This window comes from Hippoglossus stenolepis, chromosome 13 (assembly GCF_022539355.2).
Source record: "Hippoglossus stenolepis isolate QCI-W04-F060 chromosome 13, HSTE1.2, whole genome shotgun sequence".
NCBI classification, from domain to species: domain Eukaryota; kingdom Metazoa; phylum Chordata; class Actinopteri; order Pleuronectiformes; family Pleuronectidae; genus Hippoglossus; species Hippoglossus stenolepis.
The window spans coordinates 12,898,507-12,915,342 of record NC_061495.1 but is presented as its reverse complement, the minus strand read 5'-3'; the positions used below and the strand labels follow the sequence as shown (position 1 = coordinate 12,915,342).

The 16,836-nt window shown below is 37.6% G+C and overlaps 3 protein-coding genes across 4 annotated transcripts; 1 reads left to right on the top strand and 2 right to left on the bottom strand.

Annotated features, from left to right (window-relative positions):
• Positions 1-249: 249 nt before the first annotated feature.
• LOC118120054 (plasma membrane ascorbate-dependent reductase CYBRD1) lies at positions 250-3,008 on the bottom strand. Its single transcript, XM_035174666.2, has 4 exons — positions 2,660-3,008; positions 1,364-1,572; positions 941-1,095; positions 250-833 (listed from the first exon to the last, which is right to left on the bottom strand). The coding sequence occupies exons 1-4, from the start codon at positions 2,850-2,852 to the stop codon at positions 542-544; spliced, it is 849 nt and encodes a 282-aa protein (XP_035030557.1). The 5' UTR covers positions 2,853-3,008; the 3' UTR covers positions 250-541.
• A 1,132-nt stretch (positions 3,009-4,140) lies between these two features.
• dcaf17 (ddb1 and cul4 associated factor 17) lies at positions 4,141-9,941 on the bottom strand. 2 transcript variants are annotated; one of them, XM_035173996.2, is made up of 14 exons: positions 9,805-9,941; positions 9,602-9,705; positions 8,586-8,676; positions 8,332-8,468; positions 8,149-8,227; positions 7,903-7,992; positions 7,704-7,811; positions 7,409-7,511; positions 7,119-7,261; positions 6,375-6,484; positions 6,071-6,158; positions 5,569-5,652; positions 5,290-5,445; positions 4,141-5,200 (listed from the first exon to the last, which is right to left on the bottom strand). In XM_035173996.2, exons 1-14 carry the CDS (start codon positions 9,934-9,936, stop codon positions 5,093-5,095), a joined length of 1,533 nt encoding a protein of 510 aa, XP_035029887.2. In that variant the 5' UTR covers positions 9,937-9,941; the 3' UTR covers positions 4,141-5,092. The 2 variants fall into 2 exon arrangements, with proteins under 2 accessions (XP_035029887.2, XP_035029888.2); XM_035173997.2 differs by lacking the exon at positions 7,704-7,811.
• mettl8 (methyltransferase 8, methylcytidine) lies at positions 9,878-16,594 on the top strand. Its single transcript, XM_047342523.1, has 9 exons — positions 9,878-10,014; positions 12,745-12,901; positions 13,150-13,241; positions 13,340-13,698; positions 13,853-13,902; positions 14,867-14,927; positions 15,283-15,422; positions 15,801-15,907; positions 16,262-16,594. The coding sequence occupies exons 2-9, from the start codon at positions 12,750-12,752 to the stop codon at positions 16,453-16,455; spliced, it is 1,155 nt and encodes a 384-aa protein (XP_047198479.1). The 5' UTR covers positions 9,878-10,014; positions 12,745-12,749; the 3' UTR covers positions 16,456-16,594.
• Positions 16,595-16,836: the final 242 nt, after the last annotated feature.

Sequence of the window (16,836 nt, the reverse complement as noted above, 5' to 3'; positions counted from 1 at the left end):
TTCGCCATGCCGGGGCTTGGGAAAAGACAAGCCACTGGACTTGATATTGTGGATAATGTTACAAAATTATCTTTGCAAAAAATCATCAATCAAGGACAGTAACAGGAACCCACAGTCCTAAAGGTTGCTCGTCATACAGAGTGTGTTCCACTCATAGACTGTACTCCATTGTAACATTTCTCCCTCTTCAGCAGCCAATTATTAGAACAATCATATAAGTTTCATTATTCAAGAACTGTAAGATGCTGATTAGAAATGTCCAGTATTTATTGTAAATATATAGAAATGCTCTCAAAATTTAAAAGCCCACACATCAAAATACAAAGCAATGAGATTATAGAAAATCGGTCATGATTATTTATACAGTGTATATTGAACCACCACACCACTATTGCACTATGCACTCGCAACAATACATCTTCAAGCAAACAGGAACAAGCTCAAGGTGCCAACAAAATGAAATCTAAGGAAAGATGAGCACACCCTCTCACACTAGTGCAGACTGGGTTAACATATTCTACATTCAGCCCCCCCAACTCATTTATTCTGCAATCAATGAATCTGCTCTGTCTAGTTTGTTGATCCTCTTCCTGACATCCCCAGTAGTCTCAGAATCAGCTCCATCCGTCAGCTGAGACAGGGATGGACCCACTTTGGTGTTGTCCTCACCTCCCCCGTTGGTATGCAAGGTATGCAAGACCTGGTCACTGGGGCGTTTCCAAGAGGGTCGAGTGGCAATCCAGAGGATCAGAGCTCCAAAAATCACCAGGAGGAGTCCCAGAACGTTCACAAAAATTGCCTCCGGAGGCAAGTCTTTATACTTTGGGTCACTCCTTTGTCATGACATACAAAAAAAGTTTTACTCAGTTTATGCAGCAAATTCACATTGCACATTTATTTTGTAGAATATAATTGATCTTAAGTATTAAAAAGTACTTACAGGCCAAAAATGAGTTTCTCTGTGATGCCCATGAGTGCCACAGCGACAACACTGGTAAAGAGAAATAGACCACTGTAGATGTGGAGGGGCATAACCGCTGCTCTCCAGTATACCGGAGTAATTGGTATCAAGTATATGCCAACTCCAAGGACCAGCTGCTCATTGAAGGGGAGAAAAAAATGCACTTGTCAGATACTCTACCAATCAAGAATGTTATTCACTGGGACTTTGCATTTTAGAGACTAAGTGAGAGTGGTATTTGTTTTTTGGTGTTCTTTAAAAAAAACCTCAGTATCACATGAAACTGTCCATAGAAAAGGATTAACAAAAGAGGTAAAAGTAAATGCAAAATACTGCACCAAACAACCAGCAGTCATTACTTCAGACACAAATAACAATAAATAAATACAAAAGTGTATTTACCTGCAGACAGTACAGTGCGACAGCTGTCAGGCCCAGCCAGCTGTGCAGACTGTACATGTTGGGGATTTTTGCACCATTATGGAAGTCAAAAACGGCCACCACAGATATAACAGCAAGAATGAAGGACACTAAGTGCAAGCCTGCATGGGTGAACTTCATCGTCAGTTTGCTGCACTGCCAGGTGAAGGGGAGCCTGTAGACAATGATGGCTGCAAGAGAGGGTCAGTCGGTGTGAATCAAACAGGTTTGGATGCAACCATGAGGGAAGATAAGATGAGACCATGTATATTGTGATTTGGCGTTATACAAGTAAAATTGAACTGAATTAATTGATTGTAAACATCACTATCCAAGCATTGTTATTGTCACTATATAATTACGTTTTAGGTCTTTTAACCATGTGAAGTCAACATGTGTCAGGTTCATGCTTCCCTAACAGGGATTATATCAAATATGTAAACCCCTTATATAAAACGTTTCATCACAGCTCTGCAAAGAGCGAAGGTGGAAGAAGAACTCTGCTTCTTTACTTTAAGTAGCATTGCAACACAGAAACACCACAGGTACAAGTCTAAAACCTTCATTCAATTACATACAAGAAGTATTAGCAGCAAAGTATTCTGTATATTCTAAAAGTGCTTATTTTGCAGACTGACCCTTTTTATGGTGTTTAGTCATTGGGGCAACCAAGGTGATAAAAGGTTGTTGTTTTTCCTTTTAATGTGCAAGATAATATCTTGCGCAAACAATTTATTATCTTGGGGGCTTCAGGAACTCTTCTGAAAACTTTATTGAGGGACAAGTTCCAATAAAATCCTTCTAATCATTATCTGGTGACTTATTTGACCATTTGTCTTATTGTTGCTATAGTACACAACACTGCACAACTCGACACATAAAGGACATGCAGCGTCTCCAATGTCATCATATATTATACTTAAGAAATCCACCACATATTTGAATTTAAAAATCACAATACACAAACTTCTACTTGCCACAAAAATGCACCTTAAGTTAAAATGCCTTTGGTCCATTTTCCACAAGTTTAGTGCAACAGTAGAATAAATTGGAAATATTTAAGTCTAAACTTAAGCACAGTTGTGTAAACCTGACACAATGAAAGATCAGTTAAGTTTTATAATTACGCATGAGTCAACATCAACCTCTTCAACGATCCTTTTTTGAGTCTTGTGTAACTTAGCCTCAGGGACAATCCTTAGCACTAATTGTTTACACTACTACAACAAACTTCATTAAACAAATCATATTTATTTAAGGGGGAACGAGTCCTCTCACCTATTCCTTGAATGAAAATAAACCCTGTGACCATTAGCAGCGGATGCCAGTTGAATTCGCCCAGAGCTCCATCCCAGGCTAAACCTTCCCTGTATTGCAGAACCCAAACCAACACGAAGATTATGGAGACAACCCCGAAGAGGACGGCGGCGAACAGAGCGACCAGGAACTGCCTGAAGTTCTCCATCGCCATCGGAGCCAGTGTGTGACCAATCTCGGCAGCAGAGGAACCCGAGGCTGCTTCTTCTCTGACGCAGCAGCTGTTTCGGTTTGTGTAGTAGTGGGAAGGAAAAGAGGTTTTGTAACTTCAGTGTTTACAGAGGAGTGAGAGGTCCGTTAGAAAACTACAAGTACCGCCCCCAGCAGAAGGTGGTCACTGCCTCCTCCTCAGCTACGTCGTTGCGAAATGGTCACGTCAAGTGTTTTTTTAAAAAAAAAACGAATATCAAGATGTCACTGACATTGACCGTTAGGATTTTATACTTCAGATGGCGTTTGTGGTGAATTTTAATGTTGACTTGTGTGTAATTGTCAAATTAAACTTTGACTGAAACTGATCTTAAGTAGGAAGTTGACACAACTGTGTTTAGATGCAATACGTTCATTTACGTTATACTTAAGTATTTACAATTTATTCTACTCCCTGTTCCACTGCACTTCAAAGGGATTAGTTAGCATATAGTTCATATTCCCTGCCCCCTCCATGTTAGTGGATGGGACAAACTTAAGAGTCAAAGAATTTTTCTCAATGATGGTTTCTATCATTTTAATAGTTGTTATCACACAGATGTATGTTCAATTGTTCATTTTCCTGGTAGGTTTGGTTGTAATTAGTTATTTGAGGGGTAAAACATGGGGTAAAACATCATGATTGACAGCTGAGACTGACATGTGACTGGCCGAGCGCATGTATTAATGGGACCACACTACCATGTTGCTACTGCACAGACCCTGGCTCCAAATGCCCAAGATGACTGCATTGGTTTCTGGGATATTTTGGTGTCATTTCTAGATAGAGGAAGGAAGAGGAGACGTGTTGTTCATCTTTATACACAGTCTATGGTTCATCTCAGAGTCCAAGTGAGTCATTCCGGGAATGACGTGTTCATCGGCACGAGAAGGACAAAATCCTCAAAAAAGTGTTGAAAGAATGGATTTTCTTTTTTTTTGACATTGTCTTAGTTAAAAGTTGTGTGCTTTCGAGAGGTGGATCCAGGGACTTTGGGGGCCCAAGGCGAAAGGGACCTGGGTGGCCCTATATCAAACCAAACTGACCCCATGTACCCACAAAGAAACACATGATACCAACATCATTTCAATTTTCCATCTAATCCACCACCATCCTGAGCAAATCATTCTGTTTAACTGTACTGCATCATACTGACAGGTGTTTCTATTATTTTGTCAAACCCCCTTAATATCAGTAGTTAAAATAACTCTGTATGATTCAATGCAGTACAACGGCACCACAAACTAAAGCCTTCACTTCATTATATAGTTTAATCAACAACAGTTTCAATAACATAATAACCAGCAACTGTGTATTTAACAGACAACATGGAAGGAAATAATAAAACATAAGATCTACAATACATCAGCTCACTTAAAAAATTGCGAACAAACGTGTTGGTCCTGAAAATGTGTTAAATCTCAAGTAATTCTCTTAGCTTAAATTCTCTTAAACTTAGCTGTACACAATCACTGTTTAGTGTAATATTTAGATGTTGTGTTTTCACTCTTCAAACAACTAGGTTCTTGACTATTTGCATGAATCACTGGATGCATTGGCTTCTTTCATCACTGCTTATTAATTTGATTGACAGTTGCCTGGTATCATAAGCAAACAAGTCAGACCAGTGGGGAAGAGCTTGGAGAAAAACGCACAAACAAAATTCTCTCACGTTAAACCGTCAAAACCGTTGCAGCTTTGGCAGAAAGCCGTCTCTTCTTGTAGAGACCACATCAGTCACCGTACAGAGCTGATTGTGAAATATGATGGGACCTTCAACAAGCTGCAACTGCTTGGCACAAACAAAATCTGCCAATTTTAAATACATAGCCGGGTTGTACCAGCTTGTTGGTGCAATACAATAACTGAAGTGAGTTGTGCGTGTGAAAGCAAGTAGACAAGAAATGTCATGTCAACAACTTATATTTTGAAAACCATTGTGGAAAGACAATATGTATGTATACGTAGCAAGTTTTAAAAATATATCATTTTAATTTAAGATTAACTGTATAAAAAAAGTTCACTTCACACAGTCCAGTGAAATACACACAAACAAATAGTTACGCACTGATTCAGAGGGTGAAAAACAGTATTGAGTTAAACTGAAAACTATAAAAAAAAAAAAAAAAACACGTTTGAAACAAATATTTACACAATATAAAAATTAGCTATTAAATGCTTTCCAGCAGCTTTATTTACATCACTTATTTCCTGTTGGCCTTGAGTTTGTAAACATGGCAGCAGAAGTTGGCGTTCTTCTGTTCAATGTGAACAATCGTGTCTTTGTCAAAGAACAACTCGTGCCGATACGTCTAGAAACAAACGATAAGAGCAGACGTGTGTAAATTCACATACACAGATCCGTAGATTAACGTTGGTGTGTTCATGTCGAGCTACTCACCTCATCCCAAGGTTCATGCAGATCAATTCTTCGCTGTAACTGTCCACTTTGGTTGTCATGCAGTCGGATGTGAGCTCTACCTTCTCCCTCCTCACCGTTAGTGAGCACGACTGCCAAAAGGTCCAGCTCGTCCTCGTATTCCACCACACGGAAAGTCTGCGAAATCAATTTTCTGTCACCACAGACACCACGAGGAGTTCTTTGTATATATAGCTATATATTTATATAATATATTTCTTTGCAAATAAACTCCATGAGCAATTTAAAGTATCGTGATACCTCTTGATCTGGGTCATCATCCAGCTGCTGAAATCTTCTCTTCACTGTGCGGCCTGATGAGGTGACGGTGACTTGTGAGGTAGGCTGTAACAGTTGATCACAATTGAGATTTTGTAAATGTAACATTAAGTCCACCTCTACAGTAAGATCATCTACTTTGTGCCTCTTTTGTAGGTAGGAGTTATTGCATGGGATTTCCATCCAGTGTTACAGTTACAATGTCGTACGTACACAAGAATAATTAATGATCAAGGTAACGTATGTCTGACGCACACTCTGTGACTTTTCTAACACGCAACAGGAAGACTACAAATATCTCAGGATGAAAAAGAGGTGCCATACACGTAAAAGATGCAGACAAAGATGTCAACTCGGAAAGACAACGAGATTCGAGAGCTTTTTGTGACAAGTGTCCTACTACTGTTGATCTAGAAGACTTAGGGCTGAAACTTCTACAATCTTGATAAAAGAAAGATATTTAGATGAGTAGCATTATACTCACGTTGATATTTCGAAGGGTCATCATAGAGAAGTCCTTAACTACCTTTGACAGCAAACTACTGTTCAGTTCATCAAGAATTTTAAGGACACTGAGGGAAAAATACATTTTGTGAAAAATGCCCAGTAAAACGGAATAAAAAGAAACAAACAAGTCATATGCACCAAACAATATAATATTTTTGTCTGACAAAGGTTGATGTCTTAAAAGGTCTTAGGATTTGGTATATTTGTCGACATACCTAAGCAAAATTTCACTGCCGTTACTTTACAAGCATTGTTTTGTAAAAGTTGACTAAAGTACTCACTTGATGGTGGTTGGTCCAACATGGATGATTCTTCCGGAGTCGTCAGGATGAAAGAAGATACTGTCATTCTCCAAAGAGTTGCAGCTCATGTTTTGTATTCCATTTGTTGCCTAAAGCCATACATACACAAATTAATAACTAATTACAGACAACAGCATGAGCAATTTACCTTATTACCTTTTAATAAGGTAAATTGCATACTATTTCAAAAATAACATAATTTTGACACTGTAATCTTTGCAGTATTTGAAGTTTCATCACAGGTACATTACAATGATCAGAGCAAAAACAAAACTGCAGTAAGTTTTCTTTTGGAACCTGTGGCAACTTAACTATGTGTCAGAGTTTCGACAATAAAGCTCTATTAATAAATCTGAGTGGTATTGTCATAAGACTGTGAAAATCTAAATTGAAAAAAATACAAGGAAGCATATTTGACACATGCAGCAAAGATCTGCAAAAAAGGTACTTGGCCCATTTTGTGGGTTTCTGAACTGCGGTTACAGATTTGGTTCCATCCTGCCTTGTGCAGCAGCTGAATACAGAGGCTGTCAAAAACATCTGTGGCCATTCTTACCGTGACACTTTCAATAGGCTCTGACCAATTTTGTGGCAGTTAATTCTATCATACAAGACTGGGCACGGCTATTACAGTCAAGCATGTGTTACATTCTATAGTCCAATTACCACAGTTATTGAAATGTGTGAGGCTGATGGTGTATGGTAAGGATTCTTTAAATTTACCATAATATTGTCCTTGAGTGAGCAGATGCGGTGAGTTCCCTTGTGATTTTTCTGCGGTGGTGTATAGATGTAGTGCCACGGGTACCCTCCGATCTGGACTCCATTATTCGTGCAGGACACCTCGAAAAGCACAGGAAGACAATCTGTGCAATAAGATAAAAAAAACAACAACTCATGCTTACATTGTAAAGAAAAAATTGTATTCTCAAAGAATGTATTCTCAAAGTAGCTAAGAAGGTTGTAACTGAAAAACAAAGACAGCACAAGTTTGAACCGAAAAACGGAGCTACCTGTGATCTTTATGTTTACTGGGATACCAAACGGAGCCTCTCCCACTTTTTTGCCTCCAAGAAGAGAACTGTGCTCTCCAAGCATTAACTTCTCCGTCATGTACTGAGAACAAAGAAATATTCCTCAGTTAAACAGATGTAAGCAGCTACCTAAACCAAAATGATGAGGAAATATTAAATAAGTGAATATTCGCAGAGACCTAATCTTTATTCCGGGAGCTATTTTTTATATTTTGATCGAATTAAATATTCAGCTAGAAAGACATCGGGTGAATTTTCACAAAAAAATACCAACCCTTTGCACAATGTGTTCAAAGCTGTACAGCTTCACAGATTTGTTGCTGTGAGACACAGCCAGGACACCTTGAGACAAAACAACATCGGTAACACCATTACCAAATACCTGAAAGAACAAGATTTATATTTCAATAATAATATATCAATCTTACCAACACATTTGAAACATGTAATAAGCTAAAAACAAAACTGCATACCTTTCTGTTAATCTCCACAATGCCTACAATCTGCAAGGGGAACACATGAAAGATGGCCAAGTGCAACACTGTATTGTGAGTGATACCTGCCTGTGGAATAACAAAAGGAAAAAGTTGTTTAATCAAATAAATAATCCACAGATTTATAGTCCTACGTACATTGTCATTATGGTTTTTTTTATTCTGTAAAATGTGCCGTGTCCCTCTTAAATTAAGCATAAACCTAAATAAAGAGATTGACCTTACTTGTCTTTCCAAAGGTGTTTCTTTGTTTTGAACAGATTTAACATAAAATGTTTCTTGAGAAACTTCCCAGCCAAGATACCTTTAAAACAGAAAGCAACACAATAAGGTGAAAATATTGTTGAACGAACTAAAATGAAAACTAAAAGTATTTATCTAACAGGAAACTCAGAGCATTGACAATACCTGAACTTATGGTTTGAAGAGAGGTAAACTCGTTGCAGCTCCTTCCCCGTTTCAGCTGAAAGGCGATACAGCCAGTTATTGGCTGTCAAAGTCAAGAGACTGGGTTTATGATCAGAGGGAGAGGCCAAACTTTTGTCCTGTCAAAAACACACACGAGACAAGAGTCTGAAACGGGGTTGTCGAAAAATGCTCACTGAAAGTTTAGTACTAAGAGGTCTACAAATATAAAATAAATGGTTTTTAGTTACACTTACAAGTGGGCTCTGACACAGCAGGGCATCTTCAAATTTCTCCAATTTAGACCTTTTAGGCAGTTTGTACAAAACCTGAGGCTCTGAGTGAAGACTGCAAACACAGGAGGGTTGAATCATCAATAAGCATGATGTAATGCATATACCCAATTTACAAAATAAACCACAATACATGCAGGAACAATTCATGTCTTAGTTGTTTCAAAAAGTGTTTCTTTTCCACCTCTCCGCTAGTTCTCACTACCAAATTTTTATTGTCTTCTATTATAGTACTATTACATTGAGATGATATTTGGTCCTGCATGAAACAGTGAATGTCTCTTAGTAATTATAGCTTCAGAGCTGATAAACACACTTTTTAAGATATTTTGACTGTATTGTTTACTCAAAGAAGATTACTATCGTTTATACAACAGCTTTTTTCTTGTATTGTTTCTTGTCTTTTCCCAAATCAGACAAACTTTAAAGAGCAACATTAGTGTAGGCTGCATTGTAACAGCTCCCAAAGAGCAGGACTCCATAATAATCTCACTATCACATTAAGTTCCTTAATGGTTAAATTAATTATGAAAATTTAGCACAGAGGGCAAAACTTGAGAAAAATAACCACTAAAGAAGAATTTGGAGTATAGCTATAAGTTTATTGAGGTCCCATTCATTTAATAGAAGTTTTTACATTTTACTTCTTAAGAAAACTCCAGACACAAACCGAGAAATTCTTAATAAGTTGACATAGGATGACTCCAATCTTTACTTTCTCTGTTCAAATACTTTCTTAGTAAAGAATCACATAGAAAGGCATGTTATTGTAGGCCGCTAGTATAGTTAATATATTCATTAGCTGCATCTCACAAATAATCTACATTGGTCTTCAGCATAGTGATTTACTCTGAGATACACTATTTGACTCAGGTTTTGTGTGACTTGTGTCATTTTGAAAGGTTTTGTTGTGAATCTGTAACTGAATGACATTATTGTATGATGCACATACTTATATTCATGTATGTATTAATACTCACCAGCTGTAGCAGTTCCGGTAGTTTTCAAAGTAGATTTTACCATTCTCGTACATGATGGTCGATTTTGAGGTCTTGCTCCACACTTTGATGAAGTCCCTGTTGTCCTACAGAATAAAACACATTCCGTTAAAGATAGCATGTCAGCAAAGAATCAACCACAACCAACTGTCCCCTGGTGGGTATTTAAACAGCCTCTCCATCACCTGGAGGAGGATGTTTCGGAGGATCCTCGTGTTCAGTCTGATCAGGCTCCCAGCATCGGTGACACCTCTCCTCCTCCGGCTCAGCAGCTGCGCGGCGTTCACGGCCCTGTTTCTCCGGCACGGCGCCATCATCAGGTGGCTCTTCAGTCTGCAGGAGGACGGTCCGGTGACATGTCAGGAGACGACAGCCAGAGGTGACCCCGAAACCAGGTGGGGAAAGCTTCCCTCTCTCGTCTGACAACTGGGGAACTGTTTACTATATGTTTACAGCGGGTTTTAGGGTTAGCAACAATATGGTTTTTAGCTTCATTCAAAAAGACGTACCCAGCTAGCTATATAATAGCCTAGCTTAACCGGAAGTTGCCCGAGTATGATTGAATAATTAGGTGTGGTCAGCAGCTGTAAGTTAGTGGAAGCTAATTTAACATTTTAAATGATGTAGCTTTAGTTAGCAGCTAGCGCCACAATGTTTGTACGAACGTCTTCTTCTACGAGAGAATTCAACTCACGACATTCTCCGTTGTGAATTGTAGCGCGCCCCCCTCTCCACCGCCGGTACTACAACTCAGTATTTTTATGTCGCCTAACTCCGGCTTTTAGAAAATAAACCCTAATATTTAACACAGCTTTCATATTTATTATTACGGAGCCCCTGAAGTCCCAGATGATTATTTTTAAAATCTTGCGTGCACAATATATTTATCGTGTGGGAACAAGATATTTATTTTCAGAAGATGTTTGAGTTTGAATCACTCAGATGCACACAGCCACCAGATTTGTACCGTAGATGGAGAGAACTCAGCATATCAAATTTTATTTTCTCTGGGAACATGTCATACAATGAAATTCCTGTTGCTCTTTCACAGAGACACAGGATTGTCAGTAAATCATTTGCAGCGCAGACTGAAGGAAAACAGGCTCAGACAACAGAAGGACTATGTTTGAATCATAATACTTGAGAAATAAACAAACCCTGAAAAGCTATAAACGCAATTTAGTGTAGTCTTTAAAGCAGTGGCCAGTCATCTCTTTACTACACAGATATTAACTCTGTGTGCACAACTTATTTATAAATATCTTTTTCCCACTAGATAATTATCTTGTGCGCCCAAGATGGGAACTTGTCAGCCCAGGATAAAAAATATATAATCTTTTCGGTCTTCAGTATGTTTAAGCTTTTCCCAGCTCTCTATTTTAACAATCTTAGTAACTGATATGGCAACAATTGGGCTCATCTGGGCTCGGTTCTATATGGGATAAAAGTCATGCCATATTCAAAAACTATAAAAAGGCTTGAAAGGTTGAAATTTGATCCAAAAAATTGCTCAAAACATTATCTTTTATTTGAGTTTTCCTTCTGCAGCATTCTTTTTACTTTATCGTTTCGCCAACATATTTTCAGTTTGTTTGTCAGGTTGGAAACATTGCAAATTGTAAACATTGGTGCATGTGTGTTGGGGAACAAAAGAGCTCTGAAATGTTGAAACCTGAGTTTTGAAAAGGCGAATCTTTATGACGTCCACCTGCACTCCTGTTACAGTCTGTTATTTCACAGTTTAGGACTCTCACTTTTCTGAGATTTACCCTTTCATTTGCGAACTCCTAACCTATTGTTTGCACTCTGCTGAAGTACAGTCCAATCATATGTCATATACTGGGTTATTTGATAGAGGTTTCCTCCTTCAGTTCTCACATGAGTGTCCCTCATCCTTCAGCTGTAGGTTTTATCACTCACACTCGGCCTCACGTGACTCCAACAACTCTTAACTGTTGGTACAACACCCCGTAGCACTAACAAAACATTTGCATACAAGGGCATATGAAGTCAAATATGTATTTCCACAAAATTCAGCCTTATATATTTGGTATCTTTGTTAACTTGGAGATTTCCACTAGAGTTTGAATTAAAGATTTGTGGTCTGGCTTCACAGCATGAGTTTATAATCACTGACAGTGTGGTAAAGAGGTGTGTTCTCCTTATACAGTAACATAGACGGTCAGGACTAGATTTCCTTCAATGTTCCCGAGCACCTTCCCTCATACAGTGTTTCTCTTCACACTTTTGAAGAGATTTTGTTTTCCATGGTTTCTATCTGAAGACCATTCACTCATACAATTATTAATACATACTATTCCATTAACAGTGACCCCATGTTCCTGCTAGATGCCATTATATTCCATTCATCATATTTATTTAGTTATATACTTATTGTGTGTTTATTTTATTTATTCAATGCTTTCTATCTAAAGATTGACAACAATAGAGCCATTTGGAACCAGGTCAGTTTCATAATGTTTCTGAAAGGTTACACAAATTTAGAAAATAAAAAAATTCACCATTTCCACATAACAGTACTAGTTATGGATACAGTGTCTCTGTCTTAACATTCTATTCATCTTTCCTTAACAAAATCCTCCTTGTTTGTTGAAAACCAAAACGATTCAGGATTGTTGATTTGTTGTTTTTAAATAGCAACTCCTCGAGTCACAGCACACAGGGGTTGTGACATACTAATTAAATTTGTTCTCGACAAAACCAAGATCCTAAAAATAAACACAAAAATGCAGAACTTTTGGAAAGTTCTAAACTGAGCACGCAGGGATGTTTGTTTGCTCATAAAATAAATACAAAATATTTACTGTGTGGAAGTCCGTGCTTTGAATGTAATGTAATTTCGAGACTTTATTATTAATAATTTTTGAACAGTTTTTGCTTGAATGTTTTTAATTATTCCTGAAAATAAATGACGTGTAAAAAAGAAAAAACACATAAAGATGTTGATGACAATATCCAGCAACAAAATATCAAAGATAGTATCAAAGATTAAACAATGATTTTGTTAGCATTAAACAGCTACAGCTCCCGCAAATCTATTAGCCATATAGGTGCACTGGCGAAGCATTGTTAAAGGTTGTTCAACTCTTGCTACATTTTTACAGAGTAAATGCATTCACTGCGGAGCGTCTCTGCGGCCAGTTTGGCTAAAGTTATCAGCAGATTGTCCACAAGACAGAAGAGCACAGGAGGACGACCTTCGGCTCCACTGGGTTCACGGATTCTGACCAATCCTGACGACATCTTTAAGCACAACATGTGGTTAGTGATGTACTGTTATTTGTTTGCGGCCAAACTGTACGTGCCTGTGAGGGGATCGCAGGATTTCAGTGTAGCTGTGCCAATAACATCAAGTTGAAATTTAAGCTGCATTTTTATTAAATTTGGAAAGAAAAATGTATTTTCAATGCAGTTTTGTATTTTCTTTAATTAAGTATACAGATTATATTTGGGTAGGGGTTAAATATGCAGTGTCTGCATTGGATAATGGATAATGTTTTACATTTTAGGGATCATGTACAGTGGACGGAGGAAGACAAAGAAAATGCCCGGCAGAAGGCACAAGAAAATTCCTCTGTACAAATTCCTTTAAATGAACAAGGTTCGATGATATTCCTGTAAAATATTTACCCAGATAGATTTGATTTATGTTACACGGCACCAAAATGGTAAAAATGTTCTTAAATTCCATCCACTCAGGTAAATTTGACACAGAAGCTGACCGGTACTGGGACAAGTTTTATGAGATGCACCAGAATAAGTTCTTCAAAGATCGCAAGTGGCTGTTTTTAGAGTTCCCAGAACTGCTTCCTCCGGATAGAAAAAGCCAAGAGACGACCAAGCGACAGGTTGATCAGCAGACAGAAATCCTGCTACCTTCTGGATCCAGCATCATCCAGCACCTAGAGAGCGGACACCATCAACACAGTGTTGACATTCCCCATCACAGACACACCTCTGATTATCAGGCCTGTCTGGGAGGATCACTAGAACAAAATGAAGATGTCCTACAGACCTCTTCTTTCCCTGGACAACATGCATCTTTCAGAATCTTGGAGGTTTTTAAAGATTTGTACATAAAATTGTCCCCGTTTGGTTTAATTGCTTTTATATGTGTATTAGACATATGAAAGACAATTTGACAATTAGACAATTTGCTTTGGCACATTTCCTTGGACAGAATTATCAACAAAATGTTTTCTCTCATGACAGGTTGGATGTGGGGCTGGTAACAGTGTATTTCCCATTGTTAATTCCATAAAGTAAGTACATTTTTATTTCCATATATTAATATATTTCAGTGTCTTCAAATCTCAGTATTGTTTCTATTTAAAGACACAAACTACTTTATATACACCCAATAGCAAAAAAAAAATGGCACAAAGATTTCAATGGTTTTTATAGCTCTAAGGTTAAGAACAAGATATAAACTGTAGCATTAAAGGTATAACTTGTATGGTAAAATACCCAATCAACTAACAATCATTACTTTTGTGCAGTTGGGAAATGTCCTCATTCTAACATGAGAACCATTAACTTAGATCCACGGAAAAACATATTGTTGCTTTGGAGGGAACAATATTTAGTCTTCAGTGTAGTTAAAGGTTAGAAAAGCAGAAGTGAACCAGCCTCATGTTTCAGTATTGTTGAAGAATTGTTGAAGATTGAAAGGTTCAGCATAGCATTGACAACCATTAAGTATGTTGTGATACAACCACAAACTTTAACAGTTGACAAATTTAAAAGATGAATGTTTTTGTTTCATGTTATAACTAATATTATAAAGATCACTCAAATCTCTTCTTCTCGTTATATTTATCTTAACTTTAGCTACAACACATGTGGGACATTAATTAGAAATAAATGGGTCATTACAAAACACTTCTTAGTGGGTGTGAAAAATCTCTGGATGGCTCTGTTGTGCATTTTAGACAAGGATGCCTGCAGATATTGAAGGGACAAGTGGGTTAGGCAGCACTCAAGTCAGTTTGTGGGTCAAAAGCACATTAGAATAAAGACAAGAGTTTTAAAGTGGGCTTTAACTCTTTTCACTTCCTCTCACTGCAAAATCCTGTCCATTTGTTTTTCCCAGAAAGACTGCTTAAGATTGCTCACAGTTTTTTTCCTTCATGGAGTGTGAACTGGGTTTTGAAGCCACAAGAAAGCTTCATCAAACGTTTATTTACGTACATGTTATGATCTAAAAATCACGCCTCTTTTTCACAGAGAAACAGATGCATTTTTATACTGTTGTGACTTCTCTTCACGTGCCGTTCAGATGGTTAAGGTAAGTTCCTCTAATATTGCCTAGCATGAATACATTTCATGGTAATCCATCCAGTAGTTTTTGCATAATCCTCCTAACTGACAAGCAAACATAGCGAGAAGTAAACATAACCTCCTTGGCGTAGGTAATAATTAGTAAGTGAATGCAGAGTTACATTGAACGTGAATTTCTTCAAAGTAAACACTTACGGGGGGGGGGGCAGAGGTCACGGTCACAGAGCCAGAGGAATAGTTAAAACACCTCCCGTAGAATATGATAAAGAAGTGATAACAATCCTTATCTTTGCCACAATTTGGATATGGACCCTGTTAATGACCCTGTTTTGGACGAAGCTAAATTTGTTTTCCTCATATAGACCCATCCAGACTATGATGACTCTGTGTGTCACTCCTTTGTCCATGACGTTCGTGAGGAGACGGCCTCTTTTCCCTTCCCTCCGCAGAGCCTGGATGTTATTCTGGCCGTCTTTGTGCTCTCCTCCATTCATCCGGAGCGGTAGGTGAAGGTTATAACTGAAAGATAGGAGAGTTTGACGTCATTTGTTTGTCCCCAACCCACCTTCACTCCCTTGCTTTATCTGGACATTATTGCAAACCTAATACAGAGGGTATTGTATCATAGAAGTGGGCAGTGGTTTGGTCGACATTAAAGTGTATACAAGAGTTTAAGGGATGACAGCAGAAATATTTACAAGAAGTATTAGGCTTAATATAACCAAGTGCAAATGAGTAACTTATCACGCTCACATTTCAGCTCAATGAATGAAAGCACTCGCATACATCATATATTTTGTCGTTTAATAGTTAGATCATCAGAAGCTGCAAACCTATTAATCAATATTATTTTCCCATTAATTGACTATTTCGTTGACAGATTGCAAGGAGTCGTGAACCGACTCTCTACATACCTGAAACATGGAGGGATCTTCCTTTTCCGTGACTATGGGAGATATGACCTCTCACAGCTCAGGTTTAAGAACGGTGAGCCTCCAAATATTGAAAAAAACAAGTTTGCCTAATTTAATGTGAATTCTCTATATTATTTTTACTATTTAATACGCGTTATTTTTTCACAAAAGGTATTATTCTGATTTTCAAGGAGTAAATACTTGCTAACGGAGCCGTGGGTGCTAAAGAGGACACTTAGATAAATTTGGGGGAATTTAAGAATATGGTGGGTGAGTTTATAATCTCTATTGATGATTATTTTATAAATAAATCTAAATATTAATAATGATCCAAATAATGAAAACAATTGTTTGACCTTATTTTTGATTTTTGATTTTTCTGGGGGAGGGGGGACTTGATTAAAGACCTCAGTGTTTAAAATCCAAGTGACAGCCCTTGTTTGTTTTTTTATATATTTCTTTACAGAAGAAGTCCATGATTTATTTTCCAACGCTGGACTGGAAGAACTTCAGAATCTGGAGGACAGACGACTGAAAGTGAACAGAGGAAAGAAAGTTGCAATGCACCGGGTTTGGATGCAGAGCAAGTACAGGAAGCCACATCCACCTTCGTCATCCTGACATCCCACCGTGCAGAGTCCTTTTTATAAACTTTGCTGTTTATTAATTAAATCCTGATAACTGTATTTTGTTTCTTCCAAACTAGTATGTGTACAACACCTTTACTGTACACAATAAACCTATTAATCCTATTTTTAAACAAAGCTGTGGGTGTTTTTTATATACGGTCAACATGCATGAAAGTTATAAAACAGATATGATTCAAATTCACTTAATTATCCCTTATTATTATTATAATGAATATGAGTATTGTAATTATTATTGATTTATTTTTCGTCAAGCGAAAGCAAAAGAAAATTGACAATTGCAATGTCAATTTCCTCAAATTTATAAACATGAGTATTTTTATTTCAATGTACCTCACTCTTCAGATAAATGTTG

Coding starts and splice junctions, on each gene's coding strand:
- mettl8 (XM_047342523.1), top strand. CDS start 12,750: ATGCATTCACTGCGGAGCGTCTCTGCGGCCAGTTTGGCTAAAGTTATC. Junction 13,242..13,339: donor AATTCCTTTAAATGAACAAG/GTTCGATGATAT, acceptor CCATCCACTCAG/GTAAATTTGACACAGAAGCT. Junction 13,903..14,866: donor CCCATTGTTAATTCCATAAA/GTAAGTACATTT, acceptor TCTTTTTCACAG/AGAAACAGATGCATTTTTAT.
- LOC118120054 (XM_035174666.2), bottom strand. CDS start 2,852: ATGGCGATGGAGAACTTCAGGCAGTTCCTGGTCGCTCTGTTCGCCGCC. Junction 1,573..2,659: donor TATTTTCATTCAAGGAATAG/GTGAGAGGACTC, acceptor CCTCTCTTGCAG/CCATCATTGTCTACAGGCTC. Junction 834..940: donor GAGAAACTCATTTTTGGCCT/GTAAGTACTTTT, acceptor GTCATGACAAAG/GAGTGACCCAAAGTATAAAG.
- dcaf17 (XM_035173996.2), bottom strand. CDS start 9,936: ATGATGGCGCCGTGCCGGAGAAACAGGGCCGTGAACGCCGCGCAGCTG. Junction 7,812..7,902: donor TTGTGGAGATTAACAGAAAG/GTATGCAGTTTT, acceptor TTGTTCTTTCAG/GTATTTGGTAATGGTGTTAC. Junction 7,262..7,408: donor AGTAAACATAAAGATCACAG/GTAGCTCCGTTT, acceptor CTTATTGCACAG/ATTGTCTTCCTGTGCTTTTC.